Source organism: Nannobrachium achirus, assembly GCF_963921795.1.
Source record: "Nannobrachium achirus genome assembly, chromosome: 9".
Taxonomy (NCBI): domain Eukaryota; kingdom Metazoa; phylum Chordata; class Actinopteri; order Myctophiformes; family Myctophidae; genus Nannobrachium; species Nannobrachium achirus.
Window position 1 is genome coordinate 313301 of NC_137818.1, and position 16799 is coordinate 330099.

Here is a 16799-nt window from a genome sequence, read left to right on the forward strand (position 1 = left end):
TTTTCCATACCCGTTGGAAGATGAGACACACATCACCCGGTGCATGCGTGACCCATGCATGCAGAGAGAGAGAGAGAGAGAGAGAGAGAGAGAGAGAGAGAGAGCGTGTGTCTCTCGTCACTGCAACATTCCTAACTGTGAGAGAAGTGTGGGCCCGGGGCTACAGATCCCATGGCCTGGAGGAACGGACCGTAACCCTGACAACAGGCTGAACAGAAGTGGTGAAGAAACGCTAATAAATAGCTTGAATTTGGGAAAAATGAAATTCGGGCTCCGTCACTGTGTGTATAATGCTAATGGCCAATGCCATGTTAAATTTGGGATCAGTCGCTGAAGCGAGTGAATAAATAATGCATTGTGTGTCTGACTGACCTACTGACTTCTCTATTTATATGATAGATTTTATTTTTCCCCCCGTTTCTACGGTTTCTTGGGCTGGATATGGCAGCCTGGAACGGTTGTTCAAGTGCAGCTAAACTCGCCATGTTAGTAAACGTGCCACAATTAACAATAATGCATTGCACCTGTGCAGCTGACCTGCGGAACCTGGGAATATACCATTCTGTCAAGATGGGGAGAATACAGGTGTGGAGAATAATTATAATACCTTGTTAAAGTGACCATTTTGTAAAATGTTGCATTTGTAGTTATTTTTTGTAATTTAATAACATAATAACCAGCACAGATAGACAAAGAGACATTCATGGATTTAAGTAACTTTTATTTTCCTCCCTGGACCCAGGGTTGGCAGCTGCATACCCCTGCCATACCCAATTGACGCCCCTGGGCAGAGAGCTTCTCATGGTGATAAACCAAATCAACTATTATGACTGGACGGTTAGAATATGTTGTGACTGACTAATATATCTTCATTCATGAAGCTTTAGAATACGTTGTGATAACTGACTAATATATCCTCATGTTGGTGTAGGAAATTAAAGCTTTAGAATGTGTTGTGATAACAGTAATATATCCTCATGTTGGTGTAGGACATTAAAGCTTTAGAATGTGTTGTGATAACAGTAATATATCCTCATGTTGGTGTAGGACATTAAAGCTTTTAATTACGTTGTGATAACAGTAATATATCCTCATGTTGGTGTAGGACATTAAAGCTTTAGAATGTGTTGTGATAACAGTAATATATCCTCATGTTGGTGTAGGACATTAAAGCTTTAGAATACGTTGTGATAACAGTAATATATCCTCATGTTGGTGTAGGACATTAAAGCTTTAGAATACGTTGTGATAACAGTAATATATCCTCATGTTGGTGTAGGACATTAAAGCTTTAGAATGTGTTGTGATAACAGTAATATATCCTCATGTTGGTGTAGGACATTAAAGCTTTAGAATGTGTTGTGATAACAGTAATATATCCTCATGTTGGTGTAGGACATTAAAGCTTTAGAATGTGTTGTGATAACAGTAATATATCCTCATGTTGGTGTAGGACATTAAAGCTTTAGAATGTGTTGTGATAACAGTAATATATCCTCATGTTGGTGTAGGACATTAAAGCTTTTAATTACGTTGTGATAACAGTAATATATCCTCATGTTGGTGTAGGACATTAAAGCTTTAGAATGTGTTGTGATAACAGTAATATATCCTCATGTTGGTGTAGGACATTAAAGCTTTAGAATACGTTGTGATAACAGTAATATATCCTCATGTTGGTGTAGGACATTAAAGCTTTAGAATACGTTGTGATAACAGTAATATATCCTCATGTTGGTGTAGGACATTAAAGCTTTAGAATGTGTTGTGATAACAGTAATATATCCTCATTCATGAAGCTGTTTGAAGGAGAATAAGTATAATCAGGAGTCTCAAACCTCTCAGGCTGCGACCTGCAAAATAGTCATATTTTATCTGGGGGACCCCCCCCCCCCCCTCAACACACACACACACACACACACACACACACACACACACACACACACACACACACACACACACACACACACACACACACACACACACACACACACACACACACACACACACACACACCTAATTATATGACTGGGCCTCAAAATAAATAATTTTATCTGGCGACCACCCAAAATAATCACATTTTAACTAAAAATTATCAAAATTTTAACTGGGGGGACCCCCCCTAACACACACACACACACACACACACACACACACACACACACACACACACACACACACACACACACCCTGCACTGTGGTTTGTTTACTGTTGAGTGAAACAATGTTGCTCAGTAAGCTAATCATCTGTGGGACCCCCTGGGGGTCTGGACCCACAGGTTGAGAACCACTGGTTTAGATGAGAATGAATGATAGCAGGCTGGCAGTGTGCAATGATTGGCTGGCAGGGCCGGTGAGGTGGGCGTCGCAGTGTGCAGTGATTGGTGCAGCCTGGCAGAGACAGAGACGGGGGTGTTTGTGTTGGTGGCATTTACAGCTCATGAATATTCATGAGGAGGTGGGCTGTGTGTGAGAGACGGTGAGAAACACTGTGTCTATTCCACTCTAGAAGCAGGGAGGAAAGGGTTAATGTTCTTATAGAGGACTAACAGTTAATGTTCTTATGAAGGACTAACAGTTAATGTTCTTATGAAGGACTAACAGTTAATGTTCTTATGAAGGACTAACAGTTAATGTTCTCATGAAGGATTAAACGGTTGATTAATTAGTTTTATTATAAACGAGGATCCTGGCCTGGATTAAACACACTGTTGGAATAATTATGGAAATGTGGAAATATCAGGAGATGAGGGAGAGGCATTCCTGAGATGACTCTACATGAAAGAAAGGTAATTAAACATTCAATAAACGATTCAAACTATGACGTTTATAACAATTCATGATAATAACAGGTTGGATATAATGTGGACACAAGACACATAATATATATATACTGCTCTGCTGTTCTACAGATGTTAGTCAGTGTCAGGGTTCGGGGTTAGGGTTATCCTAACTCTGTTGTGCTACAGATGTTAGTCAGTGTCAGGGTTCCACCTGCTCTGTTGTTCTCCAGATGTTAGTCAGTGTCAGGGTTCCACCTGTTCTTTGTGCTACACAACCTGATGTACAGGTTTATGGTCAGTTGATGACATCATCACTGTTATAACAGACCCTACACACAGTTCTGTCAGGTTCTCATCCAGACTGTGGAACCACTGGCACACATGTCTCTATGTCAGAAACAGAACTTTTGGGCTCGGTGCTTTGAATTATTTTATTATTAGTTGTTGTATTGTTTTATTGTATTGTAACTAATATGGATCTCCCTGGGTCTGAAATAAAGATGGAATTGAAAATATATTAAATACAATGTTGCATATTATAATAATATGTTAGCTCTGTATCTCTGTTGAGAGTCAGTTGAATTTGAATCATTTCAGAGGATGTGATACAATAATGTTACTGTATCTCTGTTAATACAGATGTGATACAGTGAATAGACTTTAGTAATGTTACTATATCTCTGTTAATACTTTAGTAATGTTACTGTATCTGTGTTAATACAGATATAGTTTAATAGTGTAACTACAGTATATGTGTGTTAATACAGATATAGTTTAATAGTGTAACTACAGTATGTGTGTGTTAATACAGATATAGTTTAATAGTGTAACTACAGTATGTGTGTGTTAATACAGATATAGTTTAATAGTGTAACTACAGTATGTGTGTGTTAATACAGATATAGTTTAATAGTGTAACTACAGTATGTGTGTGTTAATACAGATATAGTTTAATAGTGTAACTACAGTATGTGTGTGTTAATACAGATATAGTTTAATAGTGTAACTACAGTATGTGTGTGTTAATACAGATATAGTTTAATAGTGTAACTACAGTATATGTGTGTTAATACAGATATAGTTTAATAGTGTAACTATATCTCAGTGACACAGCGGTCAGCTGATTCAGAGTTAGAAGGCTTGAGAAAGAGTTTGACCTCTGCTCTGCTCATGCGCTGCTGGATGAGTTGGTGTGTGTGTGTGTGTGTGTGTGTGTGTGTGTGTGTGTGTGTGTGTGTGTGTGTGTGTGTGTGTGTGTGTGTGTGTGTGTGTGTGTGTGTGTGTGTGTGTGTGTGTGTGTATTGTGTGTACATTGACAATAGAAGCCTGTGTGGTTCAGATGGTGAGAACACTTTGTGGGAGAGACTTCATGGCCGCATGCAGGGGAATTGTGTTGCTCTGTTGGGTGTGTGTGTGTGTGTGTGTGTGTGTGTGTGTGTGTTGTGTGTGTGTGTGTGTGTGTGTGTGTGTGTGTGTGTGTGTGTGTGTGTGTGTGTGTGTGTGTGTGTGTGTGTGTGTGTGTGTGTGTGTGTGTGTGCGTGCGTGCATGTGTGCCTCTGTGCATGCGTGTGTGTGTGCGTGCGTGCAGGCATGGTAGACCGGTCACTCACTCTTAAATCTCTGTGAATTCATATGAAAACAGTGAAGAGTTCATGATCTAATCTAAGGAAACGTTTGCTTTGTGGCTTCGACAGGAAACACTTTCTCTCAACAGCCTTGGGACTGTGGATCTAGAGATCTGCTGTGGATCTAGAGATCTGCTGTGGATCTGTAGATCTGGTACTGATGGAGGGAGGGAGGGAGGGATTTATTTTGTCATAGGGAGCAAACAGATCCCTTTCACCAAGTCAGCTATGATTTATTCACGTACATATTTTGACAATAATTTCCTGGCTGACTACAGCTTACATCCTTTATCTTTAATAGTGTACCCAGCAATAAATAATAGCCCATACACAGCATTTCATACTATCTAGAAGTTCACATTTTCCTTGTTCATAGAAGCTTCACATTAAATCAAACATCAAAATAAAATACACATTCTCTCTGTCATCTGCCATTACAGTACAATGCATAAGAAAAAAGCTCTAAGCACTTCCCAAATTCATAATTATTTAACTTGCAGCAAAAGTGCATTTTTCAAGAAAAATAAAGATGCCACTAAGCACTCATACAAACAATAACCGTAGCAATTTAATGTATTTACAGCTGCCTGTTAAACAGCTACAGTACATGGTTTGAAACCATTTCTCCAAAATCATTTTTTAACGCTGTTCACGATACCAATGCACCTGGGGTCAATAAGATTTATTAAGCAGGAACATTCACTGCTGTGTTGCGGGACTTGGAACTTCTGCTGGAGTCCGAATCTGCAGACCTCAAAGAGAAGGTCGTACCCTCAGCCATGCAACCCTGCATAAGAGAAGGTCATACCCTCAGCCATGCAACCAAGAAACCTGCATAAGAGAAGCTTGTATCGTCAGCCATGCAACCAAGAAACCTGCATAAGAGAAGGTCGTATCCTCAGCCATGCAACCAAGAAACCTGCTTAAGAGAAGGTCGTATCCTCAGCCATGCAACCAAGAAACCTGCATAAGAGAAGGTCGTACCCTCAGCCATGCAGCCCTGCATAAGAGAAGGTCGTATCCTCAGCCATGCAACCAAGAAACCTGCATAAGAGAAGGTCGTATCCTCAGCCATGCAACCAAGAAACCTGCATAAGAGAAGGTCGTATCCTCAGCCATGCAACCAAGAAACCTGCATAAGAGAAGGTCGTACCCTCAGCCATGCAACCCTGCATAAGAGAAGGTCGTACCCTCAGCCATGCAACCCTGCATAAGAGAAGGTCGTACCCTCAGCCATGCAACCCTGCATAAGAGAAGGTCGTACCCTCAGCCACGCAACCAAGAGACCTGCTTAAGAGAAGGTCGTATCCTCAACCATGCAACCAAGAAACCTGCGTAAGAGAAGGTCGTACCCTCAGCCACGCAACCAAGAGACCTGCTTAAGAGAAGGTCGTATCCTCAACCATGCAACCAAGAAACCTGCGTAAGAGAAGGTCGTACCCTCAGCCATGCAAGCAAGAAACCTGCATAAGAGAAGGTCGTATCCTCAGCCATGCAAGCAAGAAAGCTGCATAAGAGAAGGTCGTACCCTCAGCCATCAACCAAGAGACCTGCTTAAAGGGATAGTTCACCTATTTTTGACATGAAGCTGTGTGAAATACTAATCATTAAAAATAGATGAATCCACAAAACTAGCTTCATTTGTATTGTTGACCTATTTCTACCAAATAGACCAACTTTCGTTCAACTTTGACCCCTCTGTCACATGGTACTATTTTTTGTGTCCAGTATCACTACGCCGCTGCAACGTATTTCTCCAAAACAAGGTGCTTTGCAGGCGGCTGATCAGAACGAAACCTCGCTCTATATGGTAGAAATAGGCCAACAATACAAATTACACTAGTTTTGTGGATTAATCTATTTTCAATGATTGGGCCACGCCAAATGGCCCCCACCCCATTGGAACTACTTAATATTCATTAGAAACTGACCAGAACTCTGACCACAGGACTCTGGTAATCAATTAATACATTTTTAACCACTGTTTTAATGGCAAGAATTTCACACAGCTTTATGTCGAAAATAGGTGAACTATCACTTTAAGAGAAGGTCGTACCCTCAGCCATCAACCAAGAAACCTGCATAAGGGGAGTGAACCCTATAGGCTCAGGGGGTCCCTGGCTGCTAGGGGGGGGTGAACCCTATACTCAGGGGGTCCCTGCTAGGGGAGTGAACCCTATAGACTCAGGGGGTCCCTGCTAGGGGAGTGAACCCTATAGACTCAGGGGGTCCCTGCTAGGGGAGTGAACCCTATAGACTCAGGGGGTCCCTGCTAGGGGAGTGAACCCTATAGACTCAGGGGGTCCCTGCTAGGGGAGTGAACCCTATACTCAGGGGGTCCCTGCTAGGGGAGTGAACCCTATAGACTCAGGGGGTCCCTGCTAGGGGAGTGAACCCTATAGACTCAGGGGGTCCCTGCTAGGGGAGTGAACCCTATAGACTCAGGGGGTCCCTGCTAGGGGAGTGAACCCTATACTCAGGGGGTCCCTGCTAGGGGAGTGAACCCTATAGACTCAGGGGGTCCCTGCTAGGGGAGTGAACCCTATAGACTCAGGGGGTCCCTGCTAGCGGAGTGAACCCTATAGACTCAGGGGGTCCCTGCTAGGGGAGTGAACCCTATACTCAGGGGGTCCCTGCTATGGGAGTGACTGTATTACATGTAAAGGGAAGACGATGAGTTTCATAAACTGAAGTCAAAAAGGTTGGCTGCCATGTTGTTTGTGTGCAAAGTGGATACGCTCCTGTTTACTTCAATTAGTCAAGGATTCGATTGTTTTAATTTATTTTGTAACGTGAAAGAGTGTAAGATTACTGATAGATAGATAGATACCTCTATCTATCTATCTATCTATCTATCTATCTATCTATCTATCTATCTATCTATCTATCTATCTATCTGTAATCTTACACTCTGATACCGGAGCAGCAGTAGACCAATCATATGGTGTTAATTTGCATACAGGAGCAGCAGCAGACCAATCATATGGTGTTAATTTGCATACAGGAGCAGCAGTAGACCAATCATATGGTGTTAATTTGCATACAGGAGCAGCAGCAGACCAATCATATGGTGTTAATTTGCAAACAGGAGCAGCAGTAGACCAATCATATGGTGTTAATTTGCATACAGGAGCAGCAGCAGACCAATCATATGGTGTTAATTTGCATACAGGAGCAGCAGCAGACCAATCATATGGTGTTAATTTGCATACAGGCAGCATACCAATAATATGGTTTTAATTTGCATACAGGCAGCAGACCAAAGCAATCAATGCACAGCAGTAAAGATGGAGCTGGTCAAAGCAGCTGTGATGCTTCTGTTCTGGCATCGCGTCGTTGGCCTGGACGTCCCTCTGGAAAGTAAGTAGGAGGACCCTGGAAAACATGATGATGATGATGATGATGATGATGATGATGATGATGATGAGGATGAGGATGATGATGGTGCTTATCAGGGGGCTTTTCCTCTACCAGAAATGTCTAAATAAATCAAATAAAGTAGTATATAATATACATGTTCTATACATGTACGATACATGTAATATACATGTACTATACATGTACTATACATGTACTATAACCCTAACCCTAACCCTACAAACCAGATGTAACTTGTAAGGATTCTACGTTTGTGGAATGAGCAACAACACACTCACAAACAATGTTCCTAAATCCTCCAACTGCCCTGCAGTGTACCTTATGCAACCCTGTGTGCCTTATGCAACCCTGTGTGCCTTTGCAAAGGTGATTCAAATGTGATTCATAAAAATCAGTTTCCATGTGGATTGTCATGCTGTTGAGACCTGATAAAAAAAGGTATATAGTAGGTGGATACTAGGTAGATAGAAGAAAACACAAACTCATAAGACAAATATGGGTAAATTCTCCTTCAACAACACTGCCACCCAGGTGTGGAATTCCTTGACTACCTCCCTTAAAACATGTAGCTCGCTGACATCCTTCAACACTGCCCTGAAAACTCAACCTTTCAGGATGCCAGAAAAGGAGGTAGTTATCACTTCTCCCATAGACAGGTGAAAACTCACCTTTCAGGAGGCCTGAGAAGGAGGTAGTCATCACTTCTCCCATACACAGGCGAAAACTCACCCTTCAGGAGGCCAGAGAAGGAGGAAGTTATCACTTCTCCCATAGACAGGTTAAAACTCACCTTTCAGGAGGCCAGAGAAGGAGGTAGTTATCACTTCTCCCATAGACTTGTGAAAACTCACCTTTCAGGAGGCCAGAGAAGGAGGTTGTTATCACTTCTCCCATAGACAGGCCAGAAGTAAAGTAAGGCTGCCACATATCAGCCAGCATCTTCCAGTCGTGGGCTCAAATAGTAAATAGTACATTCATTGTAAAGTAATGCCATATTGTAAAGCAACATAATCATGTAATAACGATAAGTAATGTGACAAAGACGTATTGTTTCTGTCTCTTCCAGTCAGACAACCTCCCACCATCACCAGACAGTCTCCTAAGGACCACATCGTTGACCCTAAGGACACCATGGTGATCGAGTGTGAAGCTAAAGGAAACCCTCAGCCAATGTAAGTATTATGGGTTAGCTGGGTCAGAAAATGTAAATGTGTGGGACCCGCGGTCCATAAAAAACCTTGACCCGCGCATAGTACGTGGGCATCTTGGTGGTGTAGTGTATCTTGTACACCAGTATTTAGTCAGGTACATGGGTATCTTAGTGGTGTAGTGTATCTTGTACACCAGTATTTAGTCAGGTACATGGGTATCTTAGTGGCGTAGTGTATCTTGTAGACCAGTATTTAGTCAGGTACATGGGCATCTTAGTGGTGTAGTGTATCTTGTACACCAGTATTTAGTCAGGTACATGGGTATCTTAGTGGCGTAGTGTATCTTGTACACCAGTATTTAGTCAGGTACATGGGCATCTTAGTGGCGTAGTGTATCTTGTACACCAGTATTTAGTCAGGTACATGGGTATCTTAGTGGCGTAGTGCATCTTGTACACCAGTATTTAGTCAGGTACATGGGTATCTTAGTGGTGTAGTGCATCTTGTACACCAGTATTTAGTCAGGTACATGGGTATCTTAGTGGTGTAGTGTATCTTGAACACCAGTATTTAGTCAGGTACATGGGTATCTTAGTGGTGTAGTGTATCTTGTACACCAGCATTTAGCCAGGTACATGGGTATCTTAGTGGTGTAGTGCATCTTGTACACCAGTAGTTAGTCAGGTACATGGGTATCTTAGTGGTGTAGTGTATCTTGTACACCATTAGTTAGTCAGGTACGCGCACGCGAAACGCACAGGGAGAAGATGCCTCGGCCAAAACTGCCACTCTATGCCAATGCAGATTGAACCATTTCGCTGGTGACTGGTGAGATTACAACGGGGGATCGTGAATGGGGGAAAAAGGACAAAGATTACATGATATTGCGCTGATGGGTCTTGTAAAATGAATGCTGTTCAGTTCATAATACAATAATAGAAATTTCACGGCTAATCTCTAAACAAGCCATTCTATTTCGGATGCCAAAGTGTTTGCTCCCGGCAGCCATCGTGGACGCCATCTTGAAAATGATGCCTTCCCATTAGTTATTTTTTCCTAAACTTTTAGTATGTTGTCTATCATACCCAATAGTAACAGAATCCATTGAAAAATCTCTTTTATCAATTATTTGGGTTTTCAACCATATACTGACAAATCTACTATTGAATTCATTGCAAACAGACCATTAGGGGGCGAGCCCAACTTGTTTGCTATGGTTTTTGAAAACCTTATACACATACATAACACCATATCAAAAATGAAAAACTTGGTATAAACCAAATACCTTCAGTGTACACATCCTGGGTATTAATACGTTCTTATTATTGTTATTATTGTCATTATCATTCCAGTTTCTCGTGGAGGCGTAACGGACGCTACTTCAACGTGGCTCGTGATCCTCAGACGTCGATGAGGAGGAGGTCGGGAACGTTGGATATTTACGCTTGGAACAACCCTGATGAATACGAAGCTGAATATCAATGCATCGCTTCTAATGAGCATGGATCTGCTTATTCACACAAGATCATCCTCAGACTGTCCAGTAAGTTATTATTATTATTATTAATAATGAGCATGGATCTGCTTATTCACACAAGATCATCCTCAGACTGTCCAGTAAGTTATAATACTATGATCATTATTAATGAACATGAAACTGCTTATTCACACATCACAATGAGGCTGTATATCTTGTATATTTCCAGGACCTCCACTGTGGCCCAGAGAGGTCCTAGAGCCAGTGGTGTTGAGCGCAGGTCTGCCTCTAGTTCTTTCCTGTGACCCCCCACCCGGACCCCCCCGCCCCGAGACCTACTGGATGTCTAGCTGTAAGTAACCGTTACCCTATTACCCTAATACCCTAATACCCTAGTACCCTAATACCCTAGTACCCTAATACCCTAGTACCCTAGTACCCTAATACCCTAGTACCCTAGTACCCTAATACCCTAGTACCCTAGTAACCTAGTACCCTAATACCCTAGTACCCTAATACCCTAGTACCCTAATACCCTAGTACCCTAATACCCTAATACCCTAGTACCCTAGTACCCTAGTACCCTAGTACCCTAATACCCTAATACCCTAATACCCTAGTACCCTAGTACCCTAATACCCTAATACCATAATACCCTAGTACCCTAGTACCCTAGTACCCTAATACCCTAGTACCCTAATACCCTAGTACCCTAGTACCCTAGTACCCTAATACCCTAATACCATAATACCCTAGTACCCTAATACCCTAGTACCCTAGTACCCCAATACCCTAATACCCTAATACCCTAATACCCTAGTACCCTAGTACCCTAACCCTCCCTGTCCAGTATTATAAACCTTTACCCTAATACCCTAGTACCCTAATACCCTAGTACCCTAATACCCTAGTACCCTAATACCCTAATACCCTAGTACCCTAGTACCCTAATACCCTAATACCCTAGTACCCTAGTACCCTAACCCTCCCTGTCCAGTATTATAAACCTTTACCCTAATACCCTAGTACCCTAATACCCTATTACCCTAGTACCCTAGTACCCTAATACCCTAGTACCCTAGTACCCTAATACCCTAGTACCCTAATACCCTAGTACCCTAGTACCCTAACCCTCCCTGTCCAGTATTATAAACCTTTACCCTAATACCCTAGTACCCTAACCCTCCCTGTCCAGGATCCCTCCCCCCGCCCTGAGACCTACTGGATGTCTAGCTGTAAGTACTGTAAACCCTTAGCCTAATACCCCAATACCCTAATACCCTAACCCCCTTAACCCTAACCTACAGACCTATAGTTTTATAAACACTTACCCTAATACTCTAAACCATTTCACCCTAACCTACAGACCTATAGTTTTGTCATGATATCTACTGGATGTCTAACTAAGTACTATACTAGTCTGTATGTACCCTAACCCTTAAGTTGACCTTTTGCCAGACTTCCTCCTTAGTGATATAGGGTTAAGGCCCTCTTACATCTAATACATTTTAAAAGATTTTGGACAGATTTGGAAAGATTTCTAAAAGACTACCCTCTCACACTATAAGATTTGAAAAAGACTTTCCAAAGACTTAATGATGATTTTTTTTAAATATTTCAGTTGTTAGATGTCTTGCTCAGCGTCTTGGAGAATGAATGGCTTTTGTTTTGGCTCAAAGCATTCTGTTTTGGTTGTTACATCATTGTATTCATTCAGACTCAGCCCCGATTTGTGAAAATATCAAACCAGTTTGATAATCTCGTAACATAATCGGGGTCTCAAGTCGGGGTAAAAATCGAGTCGGACCTCTACTTCACATTTAACGATTGCGTAACGACTGAATCACAGGAGCGACTCGGCTCGATTTTATTACGACTAGCTTTAAGGAGATACCCTCCTTAGTGACATATGTTGGGTTAAGGAGATACCCTCCTTAGTGACATATGTTGGGTTAAGGAGATTCCCTCCTTAGTGAAATATGTTGGGTTAAGGAGATTCCCTCCTTAGTGACATATGTTGGGTTAAGGAGATTCCCTCCTTAGTGACATATGTTGGGTTAAGGAGATACCCTCCTTAGTGACATATGTTGGGTTAAGGAGATTCCCTCCTTAGTGACATATGTTGGGTTAAGGAGATTCCCTCCTTAGTGACATATGTTGGGTTAAGGAGATACCCTCCTTAGTGACATATGTTGGGTTAAGGAGATTCCCTCCTTAGTGACATATGTTGGCTTAAGGAGATTCCCTCCTTAGTGACATATGCTGGGTTAAGGAGATTCCCTCCTTAGTGACATATGTTGGGTTAAGGAGATACACTTGAATCTCATCTTTGAAGCTCGGCACCTGATGTCTGAGCGGTGCCGTTGTTGTTGTTGTTGGTCATCATCAGCATGGATTTCCATTCCATAGGCTGGGAGGTCAAGCCTTTCAACCAGGCAGTCTCCAGTCTGGGAGGTGATGTCAAGCCTTTCAACTAGTAGGCGAGTGACAAATAGTCAAAAAGTGCTTTAGTTTTCGAGATACCCCTACCGGAGGTAGGACCAAACACAACATAGTTTTTCCTCATCTCTAAGGTCTCTCATACATGAAATGGATTCTTGTATAAAAATATTTTACTGCAATTTAATGTCAATATGTGAATGGAAATGGATGATATATAGTCATTTGAACACATACCTACAATAGGCGAAAATGTAAATCTATGTAGAGTGCTCTTTTTACTTTGTAGTGACTATGACATGGATTGCCATATCAACACATATGATGGCTTGTTGGAAAGGGGTGTTTCTACTGAACTGAGCAATACCAATTGTGTAAAGGTAGCTTGTATACTCGTGGAGTTATATCACTAAACATATATGGTGTCCCAAACAGGGGGAAATGTAAACCCTCCTAATGAAATCACACCGATTAGTTTTATTTTCAATTCACTTATCAAGGGTGGAAAATGTTTACAAATTCACTTCAGTAGATGTCCCTAAAATGTATGAAATGTCCAAAAGTTTAGAAAATTTGCCATTTTTGCGACCGTCAGGTCGCAGTTTAGTATCAAAACCTCCACCGGCCGTCCGTCCGTCCGTCCGTCGGTCACACGTCACACGTCACACCTTTGCCCTGCTCATATCTCCGCATCAGTATGACATCACACTGCTTGGTGTGTGCCGTCAGGGTCATTTGTGTACGGTGTGATGTCATACTGATGTCAGCAGTGTGATGTCATACTGATGTCAGCAGCTATGTCTCTATATATGGAGTTATATGTTGTTCGTGTCCAAATATGGGGCTTGTGAGGTCAGACTTAGTGAGATTCGTCGGTTATCTCCATATATGGAGGGAGAACCAGCTTATGAGCCGATGAGTTGTGTCAGAGTCGAGATCCTGCTTGCATCTAATCTGTCGGTAGATAATGCCGGTCTTATATAAGGGTCATTTGTGTACGGTGTGATGTCATACTGATGTCAGCAGTGTGATGTCATACTGATGTCAGCAGCTATGTCTCTATATATGGAGTTATATGTTGTTCGTGTCCAAATATGGGGCTTGTGAGGTCAGACTTAGTGAGATGCGTCGGTTATCTCCATATATGGAGGGATGTGTTGGTTTTCTCCATATCTGGAGATTCAACCTTCAACGATTTTGACATCTTGTTACTAATCTGTCGGTAGATAATGCCGGTCTTATATAAGGGTCATTTGTGTACGGTGTGATGTCATACTGATGTCAGCAGTGTGACAGGAGATAAGCGACCAGCGGTCGCTTATCTCCCGATTAGGGAGTCTTACTGGTATGCAACCTGAACAATACTGCAGAGAGAAATGCAGGGCTACAGTAGCACTCAAATTATTTAGCAAACCTGGCTGAGGGAATCCAAGCTCTACCCATTTGATGCTCAATGTTTTCCTATAATAACGACCTCTTTCAATCCTATAGACGTTATATCATTTAGCATATTGGTTAAAATTAAGTTATTGTGACCGTAGGTCGCATTTACTACCAAAACCTCCACCGGCTGTCCGTCTGTCAGTCACACTTTTGCCCTGCTCATATCTCCACAACCGTTGCCCCCATCCATGCCAAATTTTGCACACACACTCCTTACCTGCCAAACTACAGCCTCCAAGGACCCCCGGAGCTCCAGGGACCCCCAGGTCCCTGGGGGACCCCCAGGTGTAAAATTCTCCACCGGCTGTCCGTCTGTCAGTCACACTTTTGCCCTGCTCATATCTCCACAACCGTTGCCCCCATCCATGCCAAGTTTTGCACACACACTCCTTACCTGCCAAACTACAACCTCCAAGGACCCCCGGAGCTCCAGGGACCCCCAGGTCCCTGGGGGACCCCCAGGTGTAAAAAAATGTCCCTCCGTGAGTCAGACGTCACACGTCACACTTTTGCCCTGCTCATATCTCCACAACCGTTGCACCCATCCATGCCACATTTTGCACACACACTCCTTACCTGGCAAACTACAACCTCCAAGGACCCCCGGAGCTCCAGGGACCCCCAGGTCCCTTGGGGACCCCCAGGTGTAAAAAATGACCAAATGTGCAAAAATGACCAAATGACCACCCCAACGGGGCTGCTCACGGGGAATTCCTGGGGACCACCCACTCCTGGTGCTCCAGAGCGGATGCAAAAGTGGTGGCGCCCCCAGTGGAGGACCCCCTCCACTGCAGCTCACATAAAATGCCGTAACTCGGTCTAGGAGCGTCCGGGAGAGCCGGGGCCGGTACCTATTCGTCCGCCAAGGCAACGCGGAGACCCCACCCCTCATTTCTCACATGCCCCTCTTCTAGCGCCACCTTCGGGCCGATTTTTAAAACACATTTTTGGACACTGCTCCTACAGTTTTTGCCCTAAAATCACGCAAATCGCTACACAGTATGTCTACACTCATCCCATCAACATGAATCTGTCCCATATAGCGCCACCTTCAGGCCGATTAGGGAGTCTTACTGGTACTACAGTATTTGGCTGCACCTGTTCTCTCTGCATCTTATAGCCTACATGGGCTTGTTCATAAACTGACATGTAAATCATTGCAAATATTTTGGAAATAGAAAAGATGAGAAGGACCTTGCCGAATCAAGAGTGGAGAGCGACCAAGCTTAAAGTTCCATAAAGTGTAATAGAGCCTCTCCAATAGCCCTATTGTATGTTGTGCAGCACTTTGGTCGACCCTGGTGGTTTTTAAATGTGCTCTAGAAATAAAATTGACTTGACTTGACAATAAATAGCAGCACCCTGACTCTGTTTCACCAGAATGGAACAGAGCATTAAGTGGTATCAATAATATGGTTACTACTGTACATAGAGCCTATCAATAGTGTACGTACAACATTATGTTGTACGTACACTATAGTCAACATACATGTAGATACTGTACAAATGTATGTCTTTCATTTTAGTTTAGCTGAATGTAGAGTGATGTATAAACACTAGAATTTCGCCCGCCTTCGGCGGGCTCATCCTAGTGCTCACATGCACACACGCACAGCTGCTCCAAGCCATGTTGCCCACAAAAAGCACAGTAATGCTTCTCTCTCTGTGTGCGCGCTTCTGCACTGACTGTGCCTGTGAGGGGCACGTGCCTCTCTCTCTCTCTCTCTCTCTCTCTCTCTCTCTCTCTCTCTCTCTCTCTCTCTCTCTCCACGCTTCTGCACTGATAGTCTCTCGGAGGGGCTGCGCTCTCTAGGGGCTGTGTGTGTGTGTGTGTGTGTGTGTGTGTGTGTGTGTGTGTGTGTGGCTACGCCCCCCCTCGGTTGAAATAGGATCCGCCGGTCCCATAGCTGGGAATGAGCCAGTGGAGGGCGGTCACCATGGCGACGGGGGGGCGAATCAGCGGACGGCATAGAGTTTGGGGCGGTATTCCTTACGTTCTAGACGACTACCTATGAGTTGAAGTCGATGTAAAGGGGGCGTGAATGGGCTTGGAAGTGGGATGCGGCAATAGGAGGAATGTAATAATAGATTGGATCCAAATCTTTGTATCATTTGTGGTAAACATTTAGAAATAGAAACATTATCCTTTTTTCAAAAACGCCCACTGCAGAAGGCCTTCCCAATTGCATAGTAAATGTTGCTCAACAGAGAGATGATCGTGTTCATAAAACCCTGTCTCCATATACAGATGATATACTTTCTTTCTTTTAAAGATTTGTTTTTGGGCTTTTATGCCTTTATTAATAGGAAAGTAGACTGACAGGAAAGATGGGGAGTAACATGTGGCAAAGATTGTCCAGATCAGGAATTGAACCGGTGACGCCGCCAGGCATCCATGCCTATGTGGCAATGCCTAAGTGGTATGCGCCCAAACCAGTAGGCCAGCGGGCATCCGATTCTAAATTAAGTATCTTATTATGATGTATCATGTAGAGCAAATAAG

At 43.0% G+C, this 16799-nt stretch overlaps 1 protein-coding gene across 1 annotated transcript in view; it reads left to right on the plus strand.

Annotated features, from left to right (window-relative positions):
• Window positions 1-7695: 7695 nt before the first annotated feature.
• The window catches only part of nfascb (neurofascin homolog (chicken) b), a gene marked incomplete at both ends in the record, with an annotated part of 89637 nt that continues 80533 nt past the window's right edge, over window positions 7696-16799 (plus strand). The window contains 4 exons of the mRNA XM_080733923.1: window positions 7696-7768; window positions 8853-8958; window positions 10290-10480; window positions 10644-10766. Coding sequence (XP_080590049.1) covers window positions 7696-7768; window positions 8853-8958; window positions 10290-10480; window positions 10644-10766 — 493 coding nt within the window. The remainder of the gene's footprint in view (window positions 7769-8852; window positions 8959-10289; window positions 10481-10643; window positions 10767-16799) is intronic.